At 31.3% G+C, this 25,563-nt stretch overlaps 1 protein-coding gene across 1 annotated transcript in view; it reads right to left on the bottom strand.

Annotated features, from left to right (window-relative positions):
* The window catches only part of Phyhd1 (Phytanoyl-CoA dioxygenase domain containing 1), a 41,777-nt gene that overhangs the window by 14,747 nt on the left and 1,467 nt on the right, over window positions 1-25,563 (bottom strand). Inside the window, exons 2-3 of the mRNA XM_088232995.1 lie at window positions 24,601-24,663; window positions 2,539-2,685 (exon numbers count right to left, since the gene is read on the bottom strand). Coding sequence (XP_088089121.1) covers window positions 2,539-2,685; window positions 24,601-24,624 — 171 coding nt within the window. The 5' untranslated portion in view covers window positions 24,625-24,663. The remainder of the gene's footprint in view (window positions 1-2,538; window positions 2,686-24,600; window positions 24,664-25,563) is intronic.

Genomic DNA, 25,563 nt, shown 5'->3' with positions numbered 1-25,563 from the left:
TTAATGCCGAGGGTTAGAACACCGCTTCCTTTCAATGGGAAAGGACGGCGAGATATATTAGTTCAGTTTATACCCAGAGACTTAAATTTTACATATTGTGAAGAGAATCTCTTCCAAAGACATTGAACTCCCTGAGCAATATTGATTAATGTTGATTTACTAACAATTCTGCACATTCCCTCAAAGATGAAAATTCTGCAAGTATCGGTCAGCAAGTTATGGGGAACCCCCGAGAATCTCCCATTTCTTAACTCAAAAGCTAACAATGGCCCGTTGGCTAAGATCAAATGAAAGTATATGTTCTTATCAGCTTAATGAAATATAGCAGTGTAGAACAACCTTCAAAACCAATATTTACCATTCCCCCTGCCAGGAATCGAATCTGGAACCTTAAGCATGGTAGATAAACGCGCCAACTACTACACCATGAGGCGAACTTCTCTCTACTTGATTTGCCCTTTCAGGAGATTTACCTGAGAGTAGCCATCAAATCGAGAACACTCGTCTAGGGTTCTTGTTGTACGAATTTCACACACACAACTGTATTCTTTATACGCCTGGACAAATAAATTAATTAAAAATATTTCACGAAATTTATCATGAAACATTAATTTAAAATAAAGCATTATATTCTTGAGCTTAGTTTTTGATTGTGTGTTTATTTTGATTCGTTCTCAAACTAAAAATTATAATAGCTTTTTACAGTTGATGTTAAATTATGTGTAAACATTATTTATCATCTGTAATATTTAATTTTTTTTTAAATTCGTGATTTAACTATAAATGTGACACTAAAAAATGTGGTCATCTCCACTGTAAGCGAAGCTGAGTAAATCGACTTTTTATCTGTGGTCGATCCATACAACCGTATGTCATTTATTCTAAATTCCATTGTTGCGAACTCCTGGATTTAATAAATATAAACATACCAACAAGTAGAACAAGAAAAAATACTCTATATTATTGTCACCCTTCTCAAACCAACTATCTTTGTCACTCACCTATACTGGTATACACAGGCAAGGAAATGAATGTACTTCACATATTGATATTTTTAACTCGACTCCGAATTCGAATCCTCTCTTTGTAAATATTTTATGATGTTCTATAGTAACGATTAAATTGCAAAAGCTACGTTTGCTAATGATCTGCTCTCAACACATTTTATGTTCATAATATACAAAGTTTTTTTATATTTTTCGTATGCTGACAAACATACATGTATCTGTAAATATATTTTGTTATTTTTCTTTTTCGTTTTACATATCCATGTTTTAAAATTGTTTTTTTATTTTCATAAAACTGAACTCATCATGTCATATTTTATATTGTAAAATGCACTTGTACCGTATAATAAATAAATACATAAGTTTCTCTTGCCCTTAAACGGGTTTCTTCTTCTTCTTTTTGTGCCATATCAGGTCTCCCCGACGTTGCGATCACTCTAGAGTAGGCCGTCCGGTCCTGCGCCAACTGGAACAGCGCCTCAACCCCGCGCACTCCCGTCCAGTCGCTGATGTTTCTCAGCCAGGACATCTGTCGATTCCAACCCCACGCTTTTCCTCGATCTTCCCTATCATGATTAGCTGAAGAAGCGCATATTTGCTCCAGCGCATGATATGGCTAAGATATGCGAAATTTTTCTGTTTAATTGAGAACAGTAGTTCTTTTTCAGCACTGGCTTGTCTCAGCACCTCCACGTTGATCAATAAATCAGTCCACAAAATTCTCAGCTTTCTCCAATGAAGCCACATTTCAAAAGCCTCTAATCGGTTCATGGAGTTCACCTTGCGAGTCAATGTTTCAACTCCGTAGAGCAGTATTGACCACACATAGCACTTGACTATCCTCCATCTTAGTTTTAAATTAAGACTATCACTGCAGGAGAATAATTTCATGCCATTGAATGCTGATCGTGCTATCTCTATTTTGCGTCTAATTTCCCTATCTGGATCCAGATCAGAAGTGATTTGACTGCCGAGGTATTTAAAGTTAGTCACTCTCTCGATTGTTTGACCATTCATTCGCAATACAGCATTATTATGAGGGTTTCAACTAAACACCATAATCTTTGTTTTGGCCACATTGATGTGTAAGCCCTTTATTTTACCACTATTTTACTGTTTTTTTAGCAGATAAAGAAGATGGCTATGTTTAATCTGAATATTATTTTGTAAAACAACATATATGTAAGTAGTCATGTTAACCAAAAATCTCAAAAATTACGGTAGCTGGAGACAGCCACGTTTGTTTTTTAGCGACACAAATACTCGTATATTAAATTATGCAATAAATCGTAACATAGGCAGATGAAATAGGATTTTTTCAAAAGACGAAATAAATATTTGGGTTCCAGAGGTTTTCCGTTTTTTCCTTTAGGGTTATTTTCAACTAGTTGCAATTAAACTCAATAATGTCAATCCGAATCAAATTCTGGTATAACGAAGATTGAACCATTGACCATGATCCGTTAGTTTGAGACACTACCACAGGATCATGATCCGGTTTAATCCTAATATTTTCATGAAAATACCCTACCTGGTTTTTCTCGGATTCAACGGTAGAGAAACTGGAGATTTGTTCATTGATTCCTTCTTTTTCCATTTGTTCTCCGGCTAACCTTAACTCCTCCGCCTCTTGAGGTGAGAGAAAACCGGGGATTACCACGACACCGTCCCGATTTAGCTGAAAAATAAAAATATATTTTACTGAACTTTTCATACATTTGGTGGCGTTTGCTTTAGTAAATATATTCCTACTAACCAAAAACAGACAAGTATAAGTTAATTATGGAGTACTCGCAGACTCTAAAGCTGGTCGATATGTGCTTGTGTTTATATATATGAAAACATATTGCATTTTATTAACACTTAAATGGCGAGGGAAATGATGTTTCGGAAATGAAATAAAGTGAGGAGTTTGGCAGTGGATAGATACAGGATCCAGGATAAAAAAGAAATTAAGGATTCGAAAGTTAAGGTTCTAAGAATAGTAGTGCCCTTTATTTTAAGCAAACAAAGAAACCATGACGTCGTTTATAAGTACGCAGAAAAGATAGAACGCCACATCACTCTGTTCTTGCATACAGATCTCGCTTCCTCTACATTCATACATCTTCTTATGCACGCACGCCGATTTTTCCTACTCCTGACATGTCCATCTTCAAGTATTTGATGGACTTGATCGTGCCATATCTTTCTTGGTTTTCCTCGTTTTTTGCATCCATCAACATTCGCATCGTAAATCATTTAGCCATTACATGGTTTATTGGACTTATTTCATTTACGTGAATTAGAAATTAAAGTTTTTCCCTAGGTGTATCAAAATCCTCACTGATTGCTAAGAATGAATAAGCATATTCAAAACGACATTTTTGCATACAGCCTTCAAACAGAATCTAAAATGTCGTAACACCACGTGCATTATCAAATGCAGTATTTAAGAAAACTTAAAGGTATTTTACTTTAGTATATTAAATATTATTTAGAACTACAAATAAAAAACTACCCACAGGGTTTGCAGATTTGAAACAGTTTCATTTATGATTCTAGTATATTGAAAACAAAATTTATTTACAAATTACAAAATTGCTGAGCACCCAGCAATTTTGTAATTTGTGAATAAATTTTGCACCCAGTTGTGTTGAGCACCCACTGTATATTTCAAAATTATTTTCCTCTAATCTTATAATTTCAGTCGGCAGTAGAATTTAATACAAAAAACTTTTTTTTATATATGGTATTTAAATTACAGTAATAACTGGAATTGAAAATGACATTTCATATTTTATTTGATTCGTTATTAATTTTTATCCATTAATCGCGAACTGTACTATAGTTTTGGGATAAATAAATAAAAATTTATATGTATATCTGTGTGCAGGTGGATGGCAAATACAGTTTTGTTTGTGAAATAGAACCAGAACCCTCGACGAGTGTTTTAGACTCGATGGGTAGTTCCCTTTTCCAATATTTTTACCTGAGAGCAGGCATCGAGTCAATAACACTCGTCTAGGATTCTAGTTTTATTTTTCACATTTACCTGTATTCTTGATCCGCCCAGATTCGGAAAAAAGGTTATCCGATACCAAATATAAATACTAAACGAGTGGAGGCGCATATAATAAATAAAAAAAAATATATATATAAATACCTACCAGTAACATTCAACAAGAACAATGTTTACAATAACCATTTATACTTTGTTGGATATATTTCTTATCTTTGAGCATAACCCATGTCGAAAAAAATGAAAAGAAAATGTTTGCAAACATTATTACAGTAAACTGATAAATACATTTATTAAAATGTAACACAATTCAATAAAATCAATAAATAAATTAGAAAGAAAGGTAAACAAAAGATAAGAGAAAAAACAATAAAAAGTATTCAGTATTTAATAAATATGCCCCCAAAAATGATCGAACTATGCAAACTACATATATCGTATGTGATTAAAAAAATGAAATTTGTCAAATATTTTTTTTTATTTTTTGAAGCGATAATAAATAAAACTATTTATAAACTCTTACATAGCCACATACAAAACAAAATACAAGTTGCCAGTAAACCTTAATAACTGTCCACAGTATGCAAGTTAAAAAACTCAATAAAAAATAGTATGAGCATTGAGAAAACGCAAAATTAAAATCGGAATAAAGGAAAGGGCAGGTGTATGTTTGCAAAGCCACCTAGGATTCCAGGGCAACTATGATTGGAAAACTCTCCTTTGAGTCGATACCAATGTTTCTCGTAGTTACTTTGTGAAACTATTTATAGCGTACTGTCTGCACATACGAAACAAAGGATTATAATGCAATCCTGTATTGAAGAACAAATAATCAAATATGAATACTGTATTCAGATTACGTATTCACTTAAAAGTTCTTAATCAAATATTTTTTTATCGCGTCGGTAATCGATAAGTGTGGCCATTGTGATTGAGATGCTGGGGAGTTAATGGCGCATTTTTATTTTAAAAGTTTAACGATCTTCATAATTGAGTAGATAATTTTCCCCTGAACTAGTTGGCTAGTGTATATTTTTTTTAAAATTCGCGCAACAGATTTCGAATTTGATAATATCAATAAAATCGTTACCTCCAGTGGAATAAGATAATATTAAATAAATTAAATCGATGAATGCATTATAATTATTTAGGGTATGGCTAAAAAAAAAATCATAATCATTCTCTTTCCGCACCTAGGTGCATAGGGCACTGCATTGGTACACCAATCGCAGCGTATCTTGATCATTTTGGTTATATGAAGGTTATGTGATCAGTCTAACGCTTCAGGTACCAGTCTAGGGACTATGAAATATTCTAGTGTAAAAAGAACCCTTTTAAATAATACGCCATGTCAACCATGTCGGGAATCGAATCCAAAACCTCTTGTATAGTAGGCAAACGCGCTGAACATTACACCACGAGGCCGAAAAAAAATCATAGTTGCAATTTAAAACAGTTTTTCGACTGGCGAAATTGAATTTTTTATTTATTTATAAACATTTAGTTGCTTAAACTACCGTACTGTTATGTTTGAAAACTTTAATAAATATTATTGAAAAAAAATGGCGTAAATCAGTCAATGATAGGTTAAAATCCCTGTAAATGCCTAGACATTCACATTCCATATTCCAAAATGTTCTCCATTTCTTTTGTAATATGTTAATCCTGATAACTCCCTGTGAGATAACTCCCAGACCTTGTCGACAAACATTTGGACAAACTCAAAATGTTGTCGACTAAACCGAATGAGAAACGTTTTCTCCAAAGTCGATATTCGCTTGAAACGTATTTTTTCAGGAGAGGGTATTTTTCGATTTGCGTCAAATCGCTCGAACAATCTTTTATTTTATAAATTACACCTAGTAACTGAGTCTAAAGGTAATGTTATTTATATATAGTTGAGTTTTTTTTTTTAAATATTTCACTAGCACCAAACATAAAATGCTGAAATTAAGGATACACGATAAAATACCGTGTTTTGAAAAAACAATAATACTTTGATTTTTAGCGTGTTTTGGTGAGTAGTTTTTCAGGTAATCATGTAAAGCGAATATCACTTTTGAAAAAGTGATCCTCAAATAAAGAAGTAAAAAATATATAGACAAATACAGATATATATATAGGCGTTGCCTCGTAGGTATGTAGAGAAAATATTATAGTCAAATGAAACTCATGCCGCTAATAAATGTTTCAGTTCTCTAACTTCCCAATAATTTAAGAAATACGAATATGATTCGGTTTGTGGTTCCGTGGCTAGTGTTGCAGACTCACGGATCAAAGGTCCAAGGTTCAAACCCTGATGTACTCCGATTTGATTTCCATTTCCTAATAGTGAGTTATTTACCACTCGTTGAAAATGGTAACCAAAATTGAAGTATTTGCGTGAATTATGAGGACGCTATTATTTCATATAAATTCAATAAAAAAAATTTCGGCAAAACGGTGAATGTTACACAGTATGTAAAGTGGCCACTCTAACCAGTCAATGACCAGTCATAAGCCCTGTAAACGCCTGTACTTTAATATTCCCTTCTCTAAAGTTCTCCATATTAGTTGAAGAATATTTTATGTACAAGTTCATAACACGTGTCCAAGCTCCGCCCACTTTGATTTACATGCTTTACGACGATAATCTACCCTGTGCTATTTTCCCCGAGGAAAATCACTTGAAAGGTTAAACAACTTATAAGAGTAAATTATTCATTTAACTGGTCACGTATCCATAAAACTAAATGGAATTCATTTGTAAGAGTCGATTTTCCCCCGCAGTCTGTATTATACGCTGCTAAGTTCAGTTATATGGATCCCCTTCTTCGGAAATAGCACTAGCTGCGATTTCAAAAGTTAATGCTAAACGCTGCTTCATAATTTTATTAAACCCATCAGCCAGCCAAAACATTAGAAAAAAAAAGTTTTTCCAAATAAGCGAAACCAATTGTAAGGCCTTCGGTCTTAAAACGGTTTTCAGGTATTCAACTTTCAGTGTGATGACAAAATAAATTGGTTTATTTATTTTTTACATTTAATACTACTTTAAGCACTATATAAAATATTTTTTTATACAAAATTAGTTGAAGAGTCATCCTGACTAGGAAAACCTGTTATTAGGGGGCTGTACAGCGTCAACATAAAAAAAATGCATTTCGCACATTTTTTTTATTTCTTCTATCTTAATTTTCTTCAACCAGATTTTGATTTCTTTTTTAAAATATTGTTTGTTATCAGCTTTCTCAATTTTATGTGGAAGCATATTAAACAATTTGGTGATTGAAAACAATGTAAAACAACTTTTCTAAAAAGCTTTTTTTTGTATTTTATTAAGAAAATGAATTTTTTAAATTTTAAATATAAGTTATCCATAATAATAACAATAGATTTACTGCACCCCGTAATCATCAACTTTTTCCGCCGTAAATTTTACTTTTGTTTTAATAAATATTTTTTGGTTCAATTAAATGCTGTGAAATTGTAAAAGGTTTGAATTTATTTTACTAAGGTACATTGGTCAAAATAGTGACAGACCTGAAACCAGATTTACAACCGAAATGGAGACAGATTTTCGGCTTTTGTTCTGCATAGTCTAGGCTGAAACTAAAACTGATACTTCGCTCGGTAAATAGTTAATAATACGTGTGGTTGCCACGAGTAGCCTCCTCATTAGGTAATCTAACCTGCTGGGATAGCTAGCAATTAAGGCAATGTATGTGTGTCCTCGATAGACTGAATAACTACTAGACCAATTTACGTGCGGTTTTCAGCGAAATGTAAATCTTTCCATTAGCATATTTAAAGTTCTTAAAATCGACAATTTATTAAGTAGAAAAACAGTTAAGAACCGAAATGTTTTTTTATCGTTCGCCACGGTTGCATTCGCCGAGAATGCATTTACAAAAAAAAAATGAACAATTTTATTTTACTGTGTAAAAAAAAATTTGGTTTGTGTACAAACATCATTCGTTTTTCATGGATCACAATTAGATTATTTCCTTATAATTTCTACCCATACAAGTATTTCTTTATACTAGATTTTTGGTAATGCAAAAACAATATTTACTGACATTCAATACATTTCAAAAAGTTTAATTCCTGAAAAAATTGCACCCCTATTGGTGAAAGGAGCAGTGTTCTACATTTGCAAAAAGAATTCTATATTTGAAAATTAATTATTTAAAGTTTGGGAATTCAAACATAAACAAGTACCTAGGTACCTACTTAAATTCAATATTTGAACTTGAATTGTTTTAAGTTCTAGAATTCAATAATAAAAAAAGTACATAGGTACCTACTTATCAGTCAAAAGTAGCACCATCATTTTAACGTTTTAAACAAAGGTAAGACGGCGTTATCCTTGTTTTGTTTTGTAAATAGCTAAGTGGGCTATACTGAAAGTACTGTTTCCATACTTTTTCATAATTATTGATATATTAATTTATTCTTGTATTGTACAGTTAGAACGTACACGAGAAAAACCGACCAACATTAATGGTCTATGAAGTCTATGAAAAAATAAGAAAATAGACAGCGAACAAGTAAAAGAAAATGAATCCTCAGCTGGTGAAGACGCTGAATGCATTTGTTGTGGCTACTTGTAGTCTCGAATGAGGTATGGATAAAATGAAGATAGTTTAATTGCTGGACGAACTGCTCGTGTGCTGGAGAAGTTGACGAGGATAATGAAGCCGGCGATTAGTGTACTATGTGCATCGACGGTTACATTTTGTTAATCAATATTTTGTAGTTTTAATTTTAGTCAAGAATTTTTTTGTTTTCAAACATTTTTTTTTTTAATTAAAAATTTATTGAATTGAAAATTTATTGAATTAAAAATTGACCATCGTAATTGATTTTTGAAATAAACCCAACACTATCCCACCTAGTACCCTGCTTTGCCCTTGTGTGCGGGGCAAATTGGGGAAAACTGCTTATAGAATATATTTTTATTCTCCATCTAAACTGTTAATCCTATTATTAAAATATATAATACAAATCTTGCATCATAAACGGCACAACCAATAAACTATCCTCAACAAACTAAGTAATCATTCATAACTGAGCTAAACGCCTTTACATATTATATACCCTACTTTGCCCTCCTCCCTCACCCACTAAAAAAAACCAATGGTTGATAGCTTTTCTTGCATGAAATTCGAGATTAAAAAAAACAAATGGTTTATTATTCATTGTACCTTAATTTTATTTTAAAATATGATCACCAAAAATGTTTTTAAAATTGTAACAAAGTTTATTCACTATCGTCCTTCCCTTACGCATACCTCTCTGCGTCTTTTGGGAAAAAGAGCCATATAGGGATTTAAAAAACTAATAGTATAATTATATTTCTATTATGCATTATTAAATTAAAAGTTTTAAAAAAACCTTACACCGTGTTTCTTTGTAGTTTTTGGCGTATTACGGCAAAAAGATATATGTATTTTATTTGTACATTTGTACATCCCAAGACAGATATTTGATGTTATTTTTTCGTATAAAATCACATAAATCGGATAAAAAGTGGTTGAATTCGTCGCGCGTCGAGAATAACATTGTTCCATTTAATAGTTCATTTTGTCATCCAGTGCCCGAAATTAAAGAACATTCACACCATATTAAAGGTAGGTATCCATTCCATGTTCCTGTCCTTTCTTCAAATATTTCCTAATTACAAAACTGAATAAAATTCATTTTTAATTTACAGTCCGTTTTCTAGATGAAAATTTGCTTTTGGTTTATAGGTTATTATTTTTTTCTATCGCGAGCTGATCTTCAAATATAACGTTGTGAAACTGACAATTTGTATTATTGGTTATGAATCCAAATCACGTGTAAATGGATTCAGTTTTTCATTTATTTATTGATTTATAAAAGTATTATTGGTAAATTATCTAAACCAAATATCACTGCATTTAATTCTGCATTTATTTATCAATGTAAATGTAGAATTTGACGCGTTTCATGTTTTTAAGACATTTTCAAACTCAATGTTTATATTTAAGAAATTCACATTCAAGTAATCGATTTAATTTACAATAAATAAAACAATTTGTTCACTGATATTAATACTTTAATATTATTTGTGAAGAAAAACGTCGGAATCTGTTTATAATTGCAATGAAATGATTGTTGGGGTCAATTTTTGATTTGGTTAACATAAAACAATTATTATTACTGTGTTTTTTTTCACAATCTTTTGCGAATTACCATGAACTGCATCTTAAAGCGTCTTATTGTCTTTAGTGAAACTGATTTGTTAAATAAGTATTTTATAACATGTTAAAATTATCGTCTGTAGGGTATTACACCGGCTAGAACCGTTAGCGCTAAGTAATGCTATGTAAGTTTACGTGAACAGTACAACAGCAATTAGCTGATTGAGCAGACAGCATCTAGCAGATAGCAGATAGCAGATAGCAGTATTCAACAGGAAGTACACGGCGTTTGGCAATTACGGGAGCATAATAGAAATCAGGGGGATACAAATAACTTATTCGAGATGATCAGAAAAAGATCATCGACTCTTTTGGGAAAAAATACGATTAGAAAATTATAATTAATCTCCATTACTATAATTCCATTTCAATTCAATTGGAGATCTCCCACAAAGCAACAAAACAAACAAAAATCACTTTTCAAATGATGGTGTACAATGCAAACTGTACATAGTGTTGATAATTGAAATACATACAACGTGAAACGTCCTCGGAATAAATTAATTAATATTTTAAAGGAGTACTTAAGTCAGCGCACTCCGTTAATAGTCTACCGCTTTTGGTTGTCAAACGTGAAATTTCAATTTATTTTAAACACAGTAAATTTCATTTGAAACGTGTTTTAATTTAAGTGCATTAAATAATTTCAAAGAAAAGACAGAATATCATACATCGCAAACGGTAAATGCGGTACACATTATGACAATTTTAATACTATCAGAACACTAAGATTTATTACTGTTTGTGATATCAAAAAGTTTTTACATGTCCATGGTACATTCCTAAAATTAAAACAGTTTTAAGTTCAAAAAACCTTATTACAGTAAATCAGAGAAGGATTGAAGAAGTTGCGGTAGTTACTGTAGTAGCTACATAATCAACGTCAGCCTCTTTTATTAACTCCTAATGCCGCATGGGGCATTTTGAAAACCTTTTCTTCCTTCAGTTTTTCAATTGAAAAATAAATAAAACTCTGGCGGGGTGTAGGTCACACTCGTATAATATTATACTGGTTTTTAAGGATGAATTATTTACAATATTTTTGGTAGATACATACATTAAAAAATTACAAGAGATATGGTGAACATTTTAGAGAAGGAAATATGAAAGTCTTAGAATTTACTGGGCTTATGCCCTGTTATTGGCTGGTTTGAGTGATCACTTTACACACTGTGCAACATTCACCATTCTGTCCATGTAAACGAAGAAATGGAATTGTTTAAATATGTGCAAAATGTCAAACTTGGTAAAGATAACCAGACAGCGGAGTTACCAAGAAGAATTGGGCTAAGTTGGGCTGCTTTCGGCAAACTAAAATATATATTTTAAAAAAATAAAGAAGTCCCTATATTCTTAAAAAGACAAGTATATGAATTGTGCATATTGCCGGTGACAACATACTGACTAGAAATCATGTATGTAACAAAAAATTAGTCAGAAATTAAAATGCATGCAACGATCCATGGAAAGACAGATGCTCGGTGTATGTCTAAGAGACAGATTAAGAAATGAAGAAATAAGGCGCCGAACCGGAGTCGTGGATATCATGGATCGTGCAGCAAAATTGAAATGACAGCGGGCAGGACACTTGGCGAGACAAAATGATGGCAGGTGGTCACCCAGAATAATAAAGTGGAGACCATGGGCAAACAAAAGAAGATGGGTCTACGACATTGCCTCTATTGCCGGTAAAACGTGGATGATGAAAGCGGGTGTTAGGAAGGAATGGAGACGTTTGGAAGAGGCCTTTATCCAGCAGTGGAGAGAATAAGGCTGAAGAAGAAGAAGATGCAAAATGATGAATGTTCCGCAATATGAAAAGTGATAAATCAGCCAATAACACGTTAACTATATAAACGTGTAGGTTTTCATATTTTCTTTCCTATAAATGCTTTCCATCTCACTTGCAAGAACATATCTATCGTTCATTGCTTTAATCATTCTAAATTTAAGTACTTCCATTGTGTAGGCGTGAAAATAAGTAACTAGGTACATGTGTGTAGCATATGTATTCCTTCTAGAAACAAAAAATGAACTTTTGGCAAGCCGCGTAGTCCAAAAGCGCGCTAATGGCACACAGGAAAATATTATTATGGTTGAATCACTTCGTAGAAATAGAAAAACGCAATACGATTTTAGCGTTCTGCCGGTGATTATTTCAATCCTACGATACAGAATAGTTTCGAAAACTATGTATTAATTTATTTCTATTTAACATAATGTTTTTAAAATTTTTCTTTAGCAACACCTTACTGGGCACAACCCCGTGTCGAGGTTTTTTACTATGGAATGATAAATAAAAAAATCCAGATAGGCATAGCCCGTGCATGGGTACTCCCTGGACTGGTACCTGAAGTGTCAGACTGATCTTCTTGATTTATTTAAATTATTTACTATCACATCAGATTTTTAGTTTACTTAATTTAACACCGTGTGAAAATTGCAATGAAGTCCCATATTACATTCTTAGTAAGCAAGCAGATTTTTTATCCATTTTCTGATTTATAATGAGGAAGATCAGTGCTACAGGAAATTGGACATTAAACCCAAAACACTTACGCGCAGTAAGCGATTAATTAAAATGTAAGAAAAAATATATAAAAATGAATTGAATAAAAATAAACTACTTTGGACGACGTCAAAAGTTCTGAAGAATCAACCAATGTTTGAATATTGTGATAGATTTCCGGTTTACGGGAAACCAACTCACCAATCAGCAGAACTCACCGACGAAAACTTGTGACGTCACTGACTCTGATAATACTATACATCAAAATATTTTACAAACCTAATTTTGTTCTTACGAATTTTTTGTTTAGTTTAACAGTCTATTAACAAAAATAAAACCTGGACTTTCTGATTATTATTTTTTTTAAATTCAGAACCTGCCGCGCGCGCCCCAGTATTAATCGTTTATGCATAAAACGTATTTATTGCGCATGCTCACTGATTATTTCAAATAACAGCATGAACCGTGTAATATGCCAAGCAAAAATTTACGAAGTATGCTTAATTTTCTATTAAAAAAAAAATCTTTTTTTTTCAGATCCGTGTGACCCGGTGACAACATAACTAATAGATTGAATTTATTTATAAACAGAGATGGAGAAATTTTAAAGAAAGGAATATAGAAATCTCGGTGTTTACAAACACTGACGTAAAATAAACATGTGCCCAATGTTATTCCTCCATTAACCGCATCTCAGATTTTGCAAATATTGCGTTGCTCTCAACAATAAAGAAGTGTAGTGCTAAGGAAAATTGGATACAAAAAAGTTTTCCAGTAAAAATTAGAGCATTTAATTGCAGGGCGAAGTTTCTCTAAAATTTATGAAAAAAAAAAAAAAAAATGCACTACCTTAAATGACGTGACAAGTTCTTCTTGATCAACCAATGAAAGAGTTTTGTGATAGATTTCCGATTTCCGGGAATCCAACCAACACTCGGGACAACTTACCGAAGAAACTAACTATTGACGTCACGCGTGGAGCAATTTAAAAAATACAAAACCTTAAAAAATCGTAGCGATGATACTACAATACGAAAAAATATATTTTGTAGTTCATTCTAATAGTCTAATAACAATATATATATTTTTAATAACTACTGAACTTCTTTATACAAAATAGATAGAAAATCACTATACACATACAAACATTCGTTTGAAAAAGAGACATTCATATTTTCTTAGTTCATTTCTTTGCAACACGTCATAGCAACGACACTGGCTGCCAGTGTTATTCTTATATAGATTTTTAAATGGTGAAAAATGTACTTTAGACGACAGCTAATGATCTACTTATTCAATAATTGGATCGTATTTACGAATGACACGATGCGACGTATCTGTTTTGTATTTTACAGCTGAAGTTTTATTTATTTATTTACTATACAAAATACACAATTTTATCATAGACACAATTATATGTTTTTTATGTCCCGACTTGTTAGAAAATTCCGTGTTAAGTCGGGACTCTTCGATATATACATAAATCAAAAAAAATTATTTACACATTAAAACAACATATAAGTTATCAAAACAATTTGCAAAATAATAAAAAAAATGTACAAAATAATAAAAGAAAAATATGAATAGTAAAAATTATAATAGAAAAGTATTAAAAGAAGTGTATTAAAAGTATGTTTTTATCTAAAACTCCGGCATTATTCTGCGAAACTTAACATTTCATTCCGACTACGTCTTTTGAAAAATTACTGTAAAGACGTTTATTTGCTCATCAATTAAAATGTCACCAACTACACGCTTGTAAAGTGTATATTCAATTACACGTCATTGTTCACTTACTTTCACAGACTTTACTTACTTACTTTTACAGTTCACAGACTTGTGACCTGTCATTGGCTAGTTTAAGTGGCAACTTTTCACTGTATTTTATGTATGAAATTCTATTTATTTGATGACAGATATTTTTCATATGACATGGTCGATTGTAAATGTCTAGTTTCCTGCGGTGAAATATAATACACACTCTTAAAAAAAACAGCTTTGGAATTATTGTGTTCATATAATGAAACAATACAAAAATCCGGTTATGATCGACAATAATCAATTTAGAATTAACAATAATCCGGTTATGATTAACAATAATCATGTTACACTTAACGATAATCCGGTTATGATTAACAATGATTTAGTTACAATAACAACGATCCGGTTATAAGTAACAATAAACATGTTACTATTAATAATGATCCGGTTATGATGCACAATCATCTAGTTACAATAACCAAAATCCGGTTATGATTAACAAACCATGTTATAATAAATAACAATCTTTTTGAAAATGATTTTTCAATTTAAAACCAGCCAATGACAGGTAATAAGCCCTGTAAATGTCTAGACTTCCATATTACCTTCGCAAAAATGTTTTCGTTATCCGTTGTAACAAATTTAGATCTAAGGTAGAAAGTATTACATAAGATAATGAATAAATTATGTATTACATTAGGTACAATAAATTATGACATTTATTGAATTTTGTTCATTAGATATTCAAAATTACATAATATTATGATAAATATGAATAATGCTATACTTCAATAATAGGTATACCTTAAATTTCACAAGATTCTTAAGTAGATATACACAAAAAAAAAAAGTTTTTTTTTTAATTAAAAATAATTAAAAATCGGCCTTGTGGTGTAATGGTCAGCGCATTTGCCAACCATGCAAGAGGAGTCTCGGGTTCGATTCCTGACATGGTTGATACAAAATATTTATTTATAAGGGTGCTTTTACACTAGAATATTTCATAGTCCCAGGACTGGTACTTGAAGCGGAAGACTAATAATCTTACCTTCACGCAACAAAAATGATCAAGATGCTCATACATCGGTGTACCAATGCATTGTCTTATCCACTATTAGGCGCGGAAAGCGGAAGATGATGATGATGATGTGTATAATAATGAATATATACTCAGGTATACATTTTATATTTAAAGTTATAACTTTGTTGTTATTTATTTTAATAAAATAAATATTTAAAAAAAAACTTTGTTTTTATAATTCAATAATTCAGACAAAAGAACTTCAAACATTCCCTTCCCAAAGTAATTACGTAAAGAAATAAAATTAACTTTAGAAATGAAACTTTCTTGACTTATCTTTGATAATATGAAAAAAAAAGATTTTTATAAGGAACATAAACCTACATATACAGACATAATTATTCTTAATTCCCCGAATCATCCAATTGCCCTTAAACATTCAGCATTTCATTTAACGATACATAAGTTAATTAAAGTTTCACTAGATAATACTCATTTTAAAGAAGAACGTAATACAATAAAACAGACATAATAATAATAGATATAATAAGAACTTAATTGAAATAATATGAAATCAAAATCAAAAACGCAAACTTATGAATAAATATTTATATTCTAATCCCACAATAAATAAACCTAACCCACCTAAAAAAAGGAGCCGGATTATTTTTTTAAATTGTCATTTTTCTTAACAATTATCTAATAATATTAACTTTAAAAAGAAAAAAAATCCCCAACATTAAATATTATGCTTGAATTCTACACAACTAATAATGTGGAACGTTGTTAAAAATCACAAAGACAAAGTCCCTATAAAATAAATCTGGCATAATATACCAATTAAACTGTAATGATTGCGACTCTATCTGGTGCCTAAATAATATTTTTTCTGAAAATAATAATAATTTTAATAAAGATACTGGATTAAAATTAGACAACTTGGAAATCTTGGAACGCATGGAACTATTGCTTCTCCTAAATTTAGCCAAATAATGTTTGTAAAATATTATTTAAAATAAATTAATTAACAATCATAACAACTATTTAAATTACTATCAAAAAAATAATGACATAATATTTTTTTAAATAATCGCGATAAATTACAGAGGTGTTTTACTATCGCTTTATAAAAAAAAATATAAAAAACAACACATCCCCCAGGCAACTATACCTAGTATATTTAAACCGAAATTTTCTCTAGGCTGTGGAAGCAATCGAAACATACCTATACATTATTTTTCTTACATTTTTCATGTAGTTTGACTGGTGCGCGACGCGGCGCTTTGATTTCCCATTCCCATTGATTTCCCACACATTCGCCTGAAAGATCGCATTTGCGATCACGTTAACTCTCCTTTCATCTTTCTTCTGTCAGTTCCACGTTTCACTTCCATAAATAATTATTGAGACCGAACTTGGTACAAGTCAATACATATTTATATGAAGGAATACGATTAGAAACAAGAGAAGAAAATATTTTATTTTAAAAGCTTAAAAAATATGTGTGTAACAAATAAGCTAGTTCTTAAAAAGTGTTGTGTATAGTGTACTAATATTGCTAATTAATATAAAGTTTGCTGATAATTAGATAAAGTAAATACTAGGAAATTCATAAATTACGTATGTACTAGTTTAAAATTTAAAAATAAATTTTAATCTTGATAACTCTCTAGGGAGTGCAATCCAGCATTGGCTACAAACATTTGGATATTCTTAAAATATTGTTGAAACAATATCTGTACCTTAGAACGGGGGTGCCATTTTTTTTTTTTGCTGTAGAACCCTAATGGATTTACCTTTTGTTGGCCGAACCCCATCTCGACAGTAAAAAAGCATATTGACAAAAAATATTATTATTGAGACCCATGACACCTTACTGTTTGCATGTTATAATGTTCGACTTGTTAAGAAAGACCAGACAAAGGCATTTTTCAAAGGATTTCATTACCAATAAAAGAGCCGGTGTCGCGGCGCTAATTACTGCCAGTTTTCTACGACAATACGCCCCCTAACTCTCGGAACCCCGTGACCCTTCCACGGAACCCCAAGGTTTTGCGGAAAACCTTTTAGGAACCGGTATTTTAGAGGATAAAACGTGGGCGTCCACTTTTTGCCGTTTGAAGCTAATAATGAAGAAATTATTGGAATAAGCTATTTTATACGTGAATAAAATACCGAAGCCCTTTCCTCGTAAAAATGCTTTTTTTAGATGATTTAATAACCTAAAATCCACTTTGTTTTAATGCCAAAACATCTGTAGTCTCAGATACAATATTTTAAAACGTACTATTATTATTTGAAAAAAATATTTAAAAAAAATAATAATAATAATAATCATAGTTTATTAAACAAAATAACAATTATTTTATCTACCACATACACACTTGGGTAATAGATTTCTCTGGATCATGTCTAGTCTGCCTAACTAGGTACGACTTGTTTTAAGGCAGACATTTTTATGCAAAAATAAACAATAACATTACTTTTTTTATTAATATCCCTACAGAGATGAGGTAGATTTTTTCAAATTCAAGATTATGGATATTCGAGCGTTTACAGGGCTTATGACCTGTCATTGGCTGGGTTAAATGGCCACTTTACGTACTACAACATTTCCCATTCCGCTTATTAGTGTATGTACAAAATACACGTACCAAAAATAATGTTGAATAACAAAACTACCTACTAGTTAATTTACTATACAGTTAAACAATATTAATTTAAACCATTTATTATTTAAGAACGTATTTTAAATAAATTTTCTGATTTTTCTCCACCTAAATCCAGTAACCAATTTTTTACATTTTTAAAAATTGAATCCAGGTCATGGTTTTGCAATGTTCGGGTAACATATTAAATATTTTGGGGCCCAGAAACCTGAAATTTCTTTGCCCGAATTCAGAGTTGGTGATAGACCCCATGACCCATCCTCTAGTTTGACTTCTGGTAGTGTGGGAGTGTTCCTTTTGGGATTTGGTAGAATGATTTGCTTTCACAAACATTATTATTCTAAAAATATATAATTGCCTTATATTTGAGATCTGAAATTCCTTAAATAACTTGATGCTGGGGTACCTAAAGGGCTTTTTAAAAATTATTTTAACTATTGACTTTTGAGCAGATTCAAAAGGTTTTAATATTGATTTGTAAGTGCCTCATTAAAAGTTTTTTATAGATCGAAATTATCTTATTTGGTTCCAAAATTATAATGTTTTGGAAATTACACCGAGTATTTCGTTGAATGTGATCCCGTGATTTATTCTTTAAGATACAGCAGGCTTATTCTGTCACAATTTCGTTTCGTAAGTTCGTTCGTTCGTCATATATCGTATTTCGCTTTCGTTTCCTCTCATACTATACGAATGAATTAGTTACAGAATAAGGCCACATACATACATGGGAGAACGTAATATTGAAACTATGCGGGAATTACAATATATTAAATTGCCTTTTAATGTTGGTTCTCGGCATTCAAATTAATGTTTTATGAACCTAAATAAAATGAAAGGTGACGATTTTGGCAGTATGTCAACTTTTCCCTGACGTTGTTATGTTGACATAGGCGTTTGTGACTTTGAACTACATACCCACGAAGTGCTCAGTAGCAGTTGCTAGAGACAATGACGTCACACTTGCGGAAGCCGAAAGGTGTCATGAAAATGCACTTGTAATAACAGGTCTATTTATAAATATTTATGTCACTGCGAAGTTCCATCCTAACTTAAGAACATGACATCTGGAAATTTCCCGATTTTATGTACAAAACATCACGCCGTTTATCCGTAGGGGTAGGCAGAGAGGATAGAACGCCACATAACTCTGTCTTTCCATACCTCGCTTCCTCCACATTTATACATATTCTCATGCACGCACGACGATTATTCCGGATTATTTTATTTTGACCTGTCCATCTTCGAGTTGGATTTGGTCGTGCCACGTCTTTCTCGGTGTTCCTCGTTTTTTGCGTTTATCAATAGTGAATGTTTTAGCCATATTTTGCCGTCCATTCGCTCAATATGTCCAAACAAACGCAGAGCTCCTATCTTTATTTTGTCGATAATGGTCATCTCGGCTTTACATAACATACATTTATACATCATATCGTCCATAATTTTACCACACATTTGCATGTAAATTAACATTTTTGAAACCAATATTTCATCTCAGCCATGTCGGGAATTGAACCTGAGACCTCTAACACGGTAGGTATATGCGCAGTCCATTTGACCACGAGGTGGACAATAGAAATATAGCTCTTTAAATATATGCATAATGTTGAATTTTAGGTATGCCGTCTGTAAAGTGATCATTTAATCAGCCAATCGCTACCCTAAATCTTGTATGTTCAATAGACCATCTAAACAAAATTAAGGTATGAATTCCAACATGTTTATTATCTTATTAGGCGTTCATGTAGCAAAAAAAAATCCGTTATTAAATAGTATTTTAAGCATTTTTTAGTGCCAACCTCCACTTATTGATTTGACTTTAAAAACAAATAAAATGACTTTTGTACAATTTGCAAAATTGTCTATTGAACATACAAGAACTAGGGTAGCGCAATGTCGAGTCATAAGCTCTGTAAGAGCTCGTCTTTCATACACCCTTCTCCAAATGTTCGCCATGTCCATTGTCTCCATCAATTTTGATCTCCAAGAGAGTATAATCTAGTTTTTGTCTACAAACGATTAGACACACTTAAAATATTGTTGGACAAATTTTAAAATCTTAACAGCATAGGTATCTTATTACTTATGTCACCATCAAACGCGAAACATTGTGAGTGAGAATTGAAATTCACGATTATATTATATTTTAATATCAATTAAATTTATGTAAGTAACATTTCAATATTTATTATTTTAAGTCATAACTCTGTTTAATTCACTTACCCATGTTTAAGAAAAAATTTGATTATTTTCTTCTTCAAATGAAAAAAATATTAAAATAAAAATACTACTACGTTTTTTTAGTAATCACTTTTTACAACTAATAGTGTCCGACTCTCAACAAATTTATGCGAATTATGCTATTTATTCTGAAACAAGTTAATAATAAGTTTATGGTAAATATTTGTTTTATTTCGCTGAATGAGTTTCCCTAATTTTCTATTAGTGAACACAAAGAAGCATTGTGTTAGAGATTCTACGAAAAAAATATTTTCATACAGAAATATGTGTATAGAATCCGCGTAGGTGCTTTACAAAAATAAGTGTTGTAATATTTGGTTTTCTTAGATAATAAAAGTGATATATTTATTCATTAGTTATGAAACAGTACAAAAATACTTTGTAGCATTTAATATAAGCGCATTGAAAAGTACACGTAATTAACAAAAATCTAAAATCTTTACTATTGTTGTGGGAAATTAATTTTATTCTAAAATTTTCCAAAGGTTGTTTCATATTATTACCGTATCTCAACATTCTCAGTTTGGAAGATTACATGTCATATTTAAGGTTGAAGTCTGGTATAAAAATCATTGGACTTTGCTATTTTCAAATGTTGTGTTTTCGAAATCACACAAATAACAAAATAAAACAAACAAATATTAGATTAAAACACTCATTTTCCAAGATAATAAAAAACTAACATAAATTAATTACAAGTGTTATACAGCAAAAATATAATTACTTTTGGACTGGCAGATCACGCCGCTTGAAATTTAGACTTAACTTAGGTACAGCGTGTCCGCCGGCAGATTTAACACATTGGATTGTATCAGCAGAGGGAGCGGGGTATCTATCGACGCGGGAGTGTTGCGGGTGTTTAGTTGTTTAGTAGCTATGAGTCAGTGGACGAGATCGCACCGCGCTTTTGAGGTTGAGGCGTATTTCGCGAACAATAATTCGATTGTGGCGTCAGTTTTGATTTCGCTTTGATATCCGACGATTAAAGAATGGCCCGTCAAACCAATTGATATGGGCATGTCTGTTACTACTCCCAAAAACGCAGAACTTGTGAGAAGGGAAATTTAGCAAAATCCACATAAGTCTATCCGAAGATTGCAGCATTGACGGATATGAAAAATACGTCAGTTCACAAAATTATTAAAAAACAATTGAAGTTCCTTCCATACAAACTCCAAATCATCCAACAGTTGAATGAAGAGGACTACACAAAAAAGCAGAATTATGTTAGAGTCGTTCTGGAAGAATTTTCTACGCCTACGCGTTAATAAAACATCTTTTTTAGTAACGAGGCGCACGTACATTAGGGGGGTACGCTAATAAATAGAATATACGTTATTAGAGTGCGAACAATCTTAAAGAAGTCCACGAAAAGCCTCTTCACAGCCCAAAGAACATAGTTTGGTGGACCATTTCTGGACATGGCATAATTGGACCATATTTTTTCGGCAGAGGTGAAACTGCTAACGCGCAACGATACAGCGCAATGCTGGTCAATTTTTTTATACCGGAGCAGCATCACCGTGTTGGCTGCAATAACAAAACCCATTTCCAGCAGGATGGGGCCACGGCACACACCGCTAGGAACTCAATGACTAAAGGGAGAGAGCTTTTCTCTGGACAATTGACAAGTCGCTTCGGCCCCCTAGATTACCAGATCTGTCCCTTACGGCTTTTTTCTATGAGAATATTTCGAGTCTCGCGTATACAGGAATTCGCCATCAACAATAGGGGCCCTACAAGAAAATATTTGGCGCGAGATTGCAGCTATCAGTCCAGAACTTTGCAAGCGAGTTTTCGCCAACATAAAGGAAAAATTACAAGAATGTTGGAGGTTAGAAGGACCCCATTTGAGTGGAGTGATTTCAAAAAAATAAGATTCGCATTATTTTTATGTAAAATAATAAATAAATTACTTTGATTGTATTCATATTTTAAGTATAATTTAATTTAACTATATTAAGTATAAATTCTGCATGCGGACAATCTGTATATTGCTATTTTCACAAAGAGAAAGTATTTATGTAAAATTTGTACTAATAATTTAAAAACAATACATTGAACAGAAAAGTTATTGAAGAAAAAACTTTAATTTTGATTTTCAGAAAGAATTAAATGCATTTTAAATCCCACAAATTTTGTGGTATTTTTCTTATATTCTAGTTTAAGTTTTTAATATTTGTTTAAAATAGTTTTAAAAATTTAATTGAAGCATTTTTTGCTGGAATACGTGTTTTGTCTTTTTTAGGAAGAATATTTTCGTAGTATGACAATGTTTTTTATTAAACTTCAGACTACATGTGCACTTCTAGAAAAATTGCAATTAAAATGTTCTTTTCATGAGTGTGCTGTTTGGTATTCTACAATTTATTGACAAGTTAATGTAGTTATTCCGGACTGTCTTTTATTTTTTATTACTTTAAATTAACCAATTCTAACAAAATAACCAATTACGATGCATAATTTTCCCTCAGTAATATCAATATTGTGGTTTAAAATATCAATAGGGTTTATAGGAAAAATTTCTCGCAAAAAATTAAGAAACAAGTACATACATACGCAAGTCTTCTTAAAAATAACGCACAAGTATAGATATAATATATATAATAGCAGAATATTTTATATTATTTCTATGCATATAACATAAACATAAATACATTTAAAAACGTAAATTATGAAATAATAGGAAAACATTTAAATTTAAAAGATATTATGAGATTTGGTTAATAACACAATGTATTCTTTATCTATAGAAAACCATTTTTAAAAAACAAAGTAGGGTCCCACATATTATAAAATGCCTATTTTAGGGACCACATTTCACAATAGTATATTTTTAGTATAATTTTTTAAAAATATTGGTGAGATCTAAAATTCGGTTTGAATTGAAATTGAATTTTGCAAGATTAATTTAAAAAAAATATTTTTAAACAACTTTTAATTAATATAAATCAAATCTGTAATCCCAGAAAATCTTCCTAGCAATAATGAAATATACAAGTACATACAAACATTTATTACATAAACAGTACCTAATTAAGTTTACATTTTGATAATAATGTGTGTGTTGTGTGTCCGATTATAAGCGGACGTTGCTCGTATCGATAATTTTATTATTTTACAAAATAAATTTCGTTCAAAGATTGTTCACTAATTTTTAAAAACTTTTACTATTTTTAGTTTAAAAACATAAAATATTAAAAACTTTTACTATTTTTAGTTTAAAAACATAAATAACAATACTGAGAGCTGCTCGTATTATGGATAAACATAAAATAATTCATATAACTATAATTCAAATAACTATAATTCATAGGTACCTAGTAGGGTCAAAGCACCAGTAAAAGAACACCCCCCAGTAAATGACCATTGGTTTATAAAACACAATATAATAAGAATTGCTAGATGTGTCGACAAAAAACTTTTAACTCTAGATACTAGAACCAAAGCAGTAGGCGGACACATCTTTTGGTAAAAAACATATCCATCAGTTTTTAACTGTGAGTTGTCAAAAGGTAAAAATGCGTCTTCCCGTTATTGTTCTGAGATTGATAGTGTTTTTATAAGGAAAGGTGTGGTAAGTGTTTTATTTGATGCTATTTCTTATGCAATTTTTTGAATATATCCATATTCAAATGTGTTAGGGTGTTTTATAATGTTATAATGTAACTAAACCAGAGTATTATTTTTACTGGGGTAGTAGTGGTCATTCACTGGTGATTCTGATATTTTTTTAGAGTAATATTAATTATAATACTCGTATTTCAATAAAAAAGTAAAAGTACTTAGAAAAATGAATGTGTTTTTTATTGTTTTCTTTTATTTTGTACGCTTAAATAATGAAGTTTATACCTTTAATGTGGATTTCACTACAAGCTAAACCTTAAACGGTCATTCATTGGTGCTTTGACTCTATCTAACAGATGTCAACAAAAGTAATATATTCGGCAATAAACTTCAACCTTTAATGTCTCAAGTTTGTACAAATAATTTACTTAAAACATCACAAGTTAATTTTAGATGTTAGTATAATATAAAAAGATCAGAATTTTTTAATTAAAGTTCTCCAATATGTTTTTTTCGCATAATCCTAGAGTGATGAATAAATAATAAATAGATCCATCGCAATTTGTGGGTAAGTAAAAACTTAATATATGTAAAAAAAAGTGTGTACCCTGTACTTACGGTTGCTTTTAGATCTCCTGACATTGTAGCTCTTCAAATTCTCAGTTGAAATAACAGCGTTATCTGAAAGACGTAAAAAAAATAAACGTTTATCATTTGAATGGTTATGATAACCTCATGCTACACAAACAAACATTAAAACATTATCCTGGCCCCGATTACAATGGGAAGTTAACAGAGTTATCTTCGACTGTCTTTAAAGACAAACCGATATTTGTGTACAAAAATGAGTATATTTGCATGAACATTTAAAGTATCTTCGTCGGTAATCTTTAATCAAACATGTTTAGAAGGAAAAAAACGTATGCATATTCTGATTTTCATTAAGAAAACTTAATTTTACTTTGTAGATGAAATTGAATATAAATGTTAACTTCCATTGTAATCGGGGCCCTGTTCTACTATATATTAACGGCTGATTGACTGTCAAATCGTCACCCATTCAATAAACGGTGTTTCTCGTAAGGCTTTGATTAAATTACGTTTGAAGAAAATATATTTTACTCACACTCACATATTTTAATCCTTTAATTTCCACTTTCTTCGAGCATCGAATTGATTTATTTATATGAACATTTGCAGGGATTGCTTGTTTTTCTTTAATATGTAACCCATTTTAAGAGAATCAACTTTTTTATGAAAATGTTTCGCCGTTCGAAAACGTATAAATTAAGGAATTAGTTGGTCTAAATATACATGACTATAATATGTTCGAACTCCCACAGACGAAACGTAAGTTGATGTATAAAAACACGCAATCGCAGCAATAAGTCAACTTCTATTCTTAAAGTACATGACTAAGTTTGTAAATAGTATCGAGTGTACACATAAAAAAATTATAATAGAACATATTATAAAAACTCATCTGAATCATCGATTCGATTTCACAGCCAAAAATAGCTTAGACGGGCATAGGCATGCAAATGATCACTTTTTCAAGATTGATCACGCCAATGGAAATTT

This window comes from Micrasema longulum, unplaced genomic scaffold, assembly GCF_059751315.1.
Source record: "Micrasema longulum isolate JH-2025_06_02 unplaced genomic scaffold, ASM5975131v1 h1tg001048l, whole genome shotgun sequence".
NCBI classification, from domain to species: domain Eukaryota; kingdom Metazoa; phylum Arthropoda; class Insecta; order Trichoptera; family Brachycentridae; genus Micrasema; species Micrasema longulum.
Note: the sequence above shows the minus strand (reverse complement) of the source record. Positions and strands in the feature narration are given on the sequence as shown.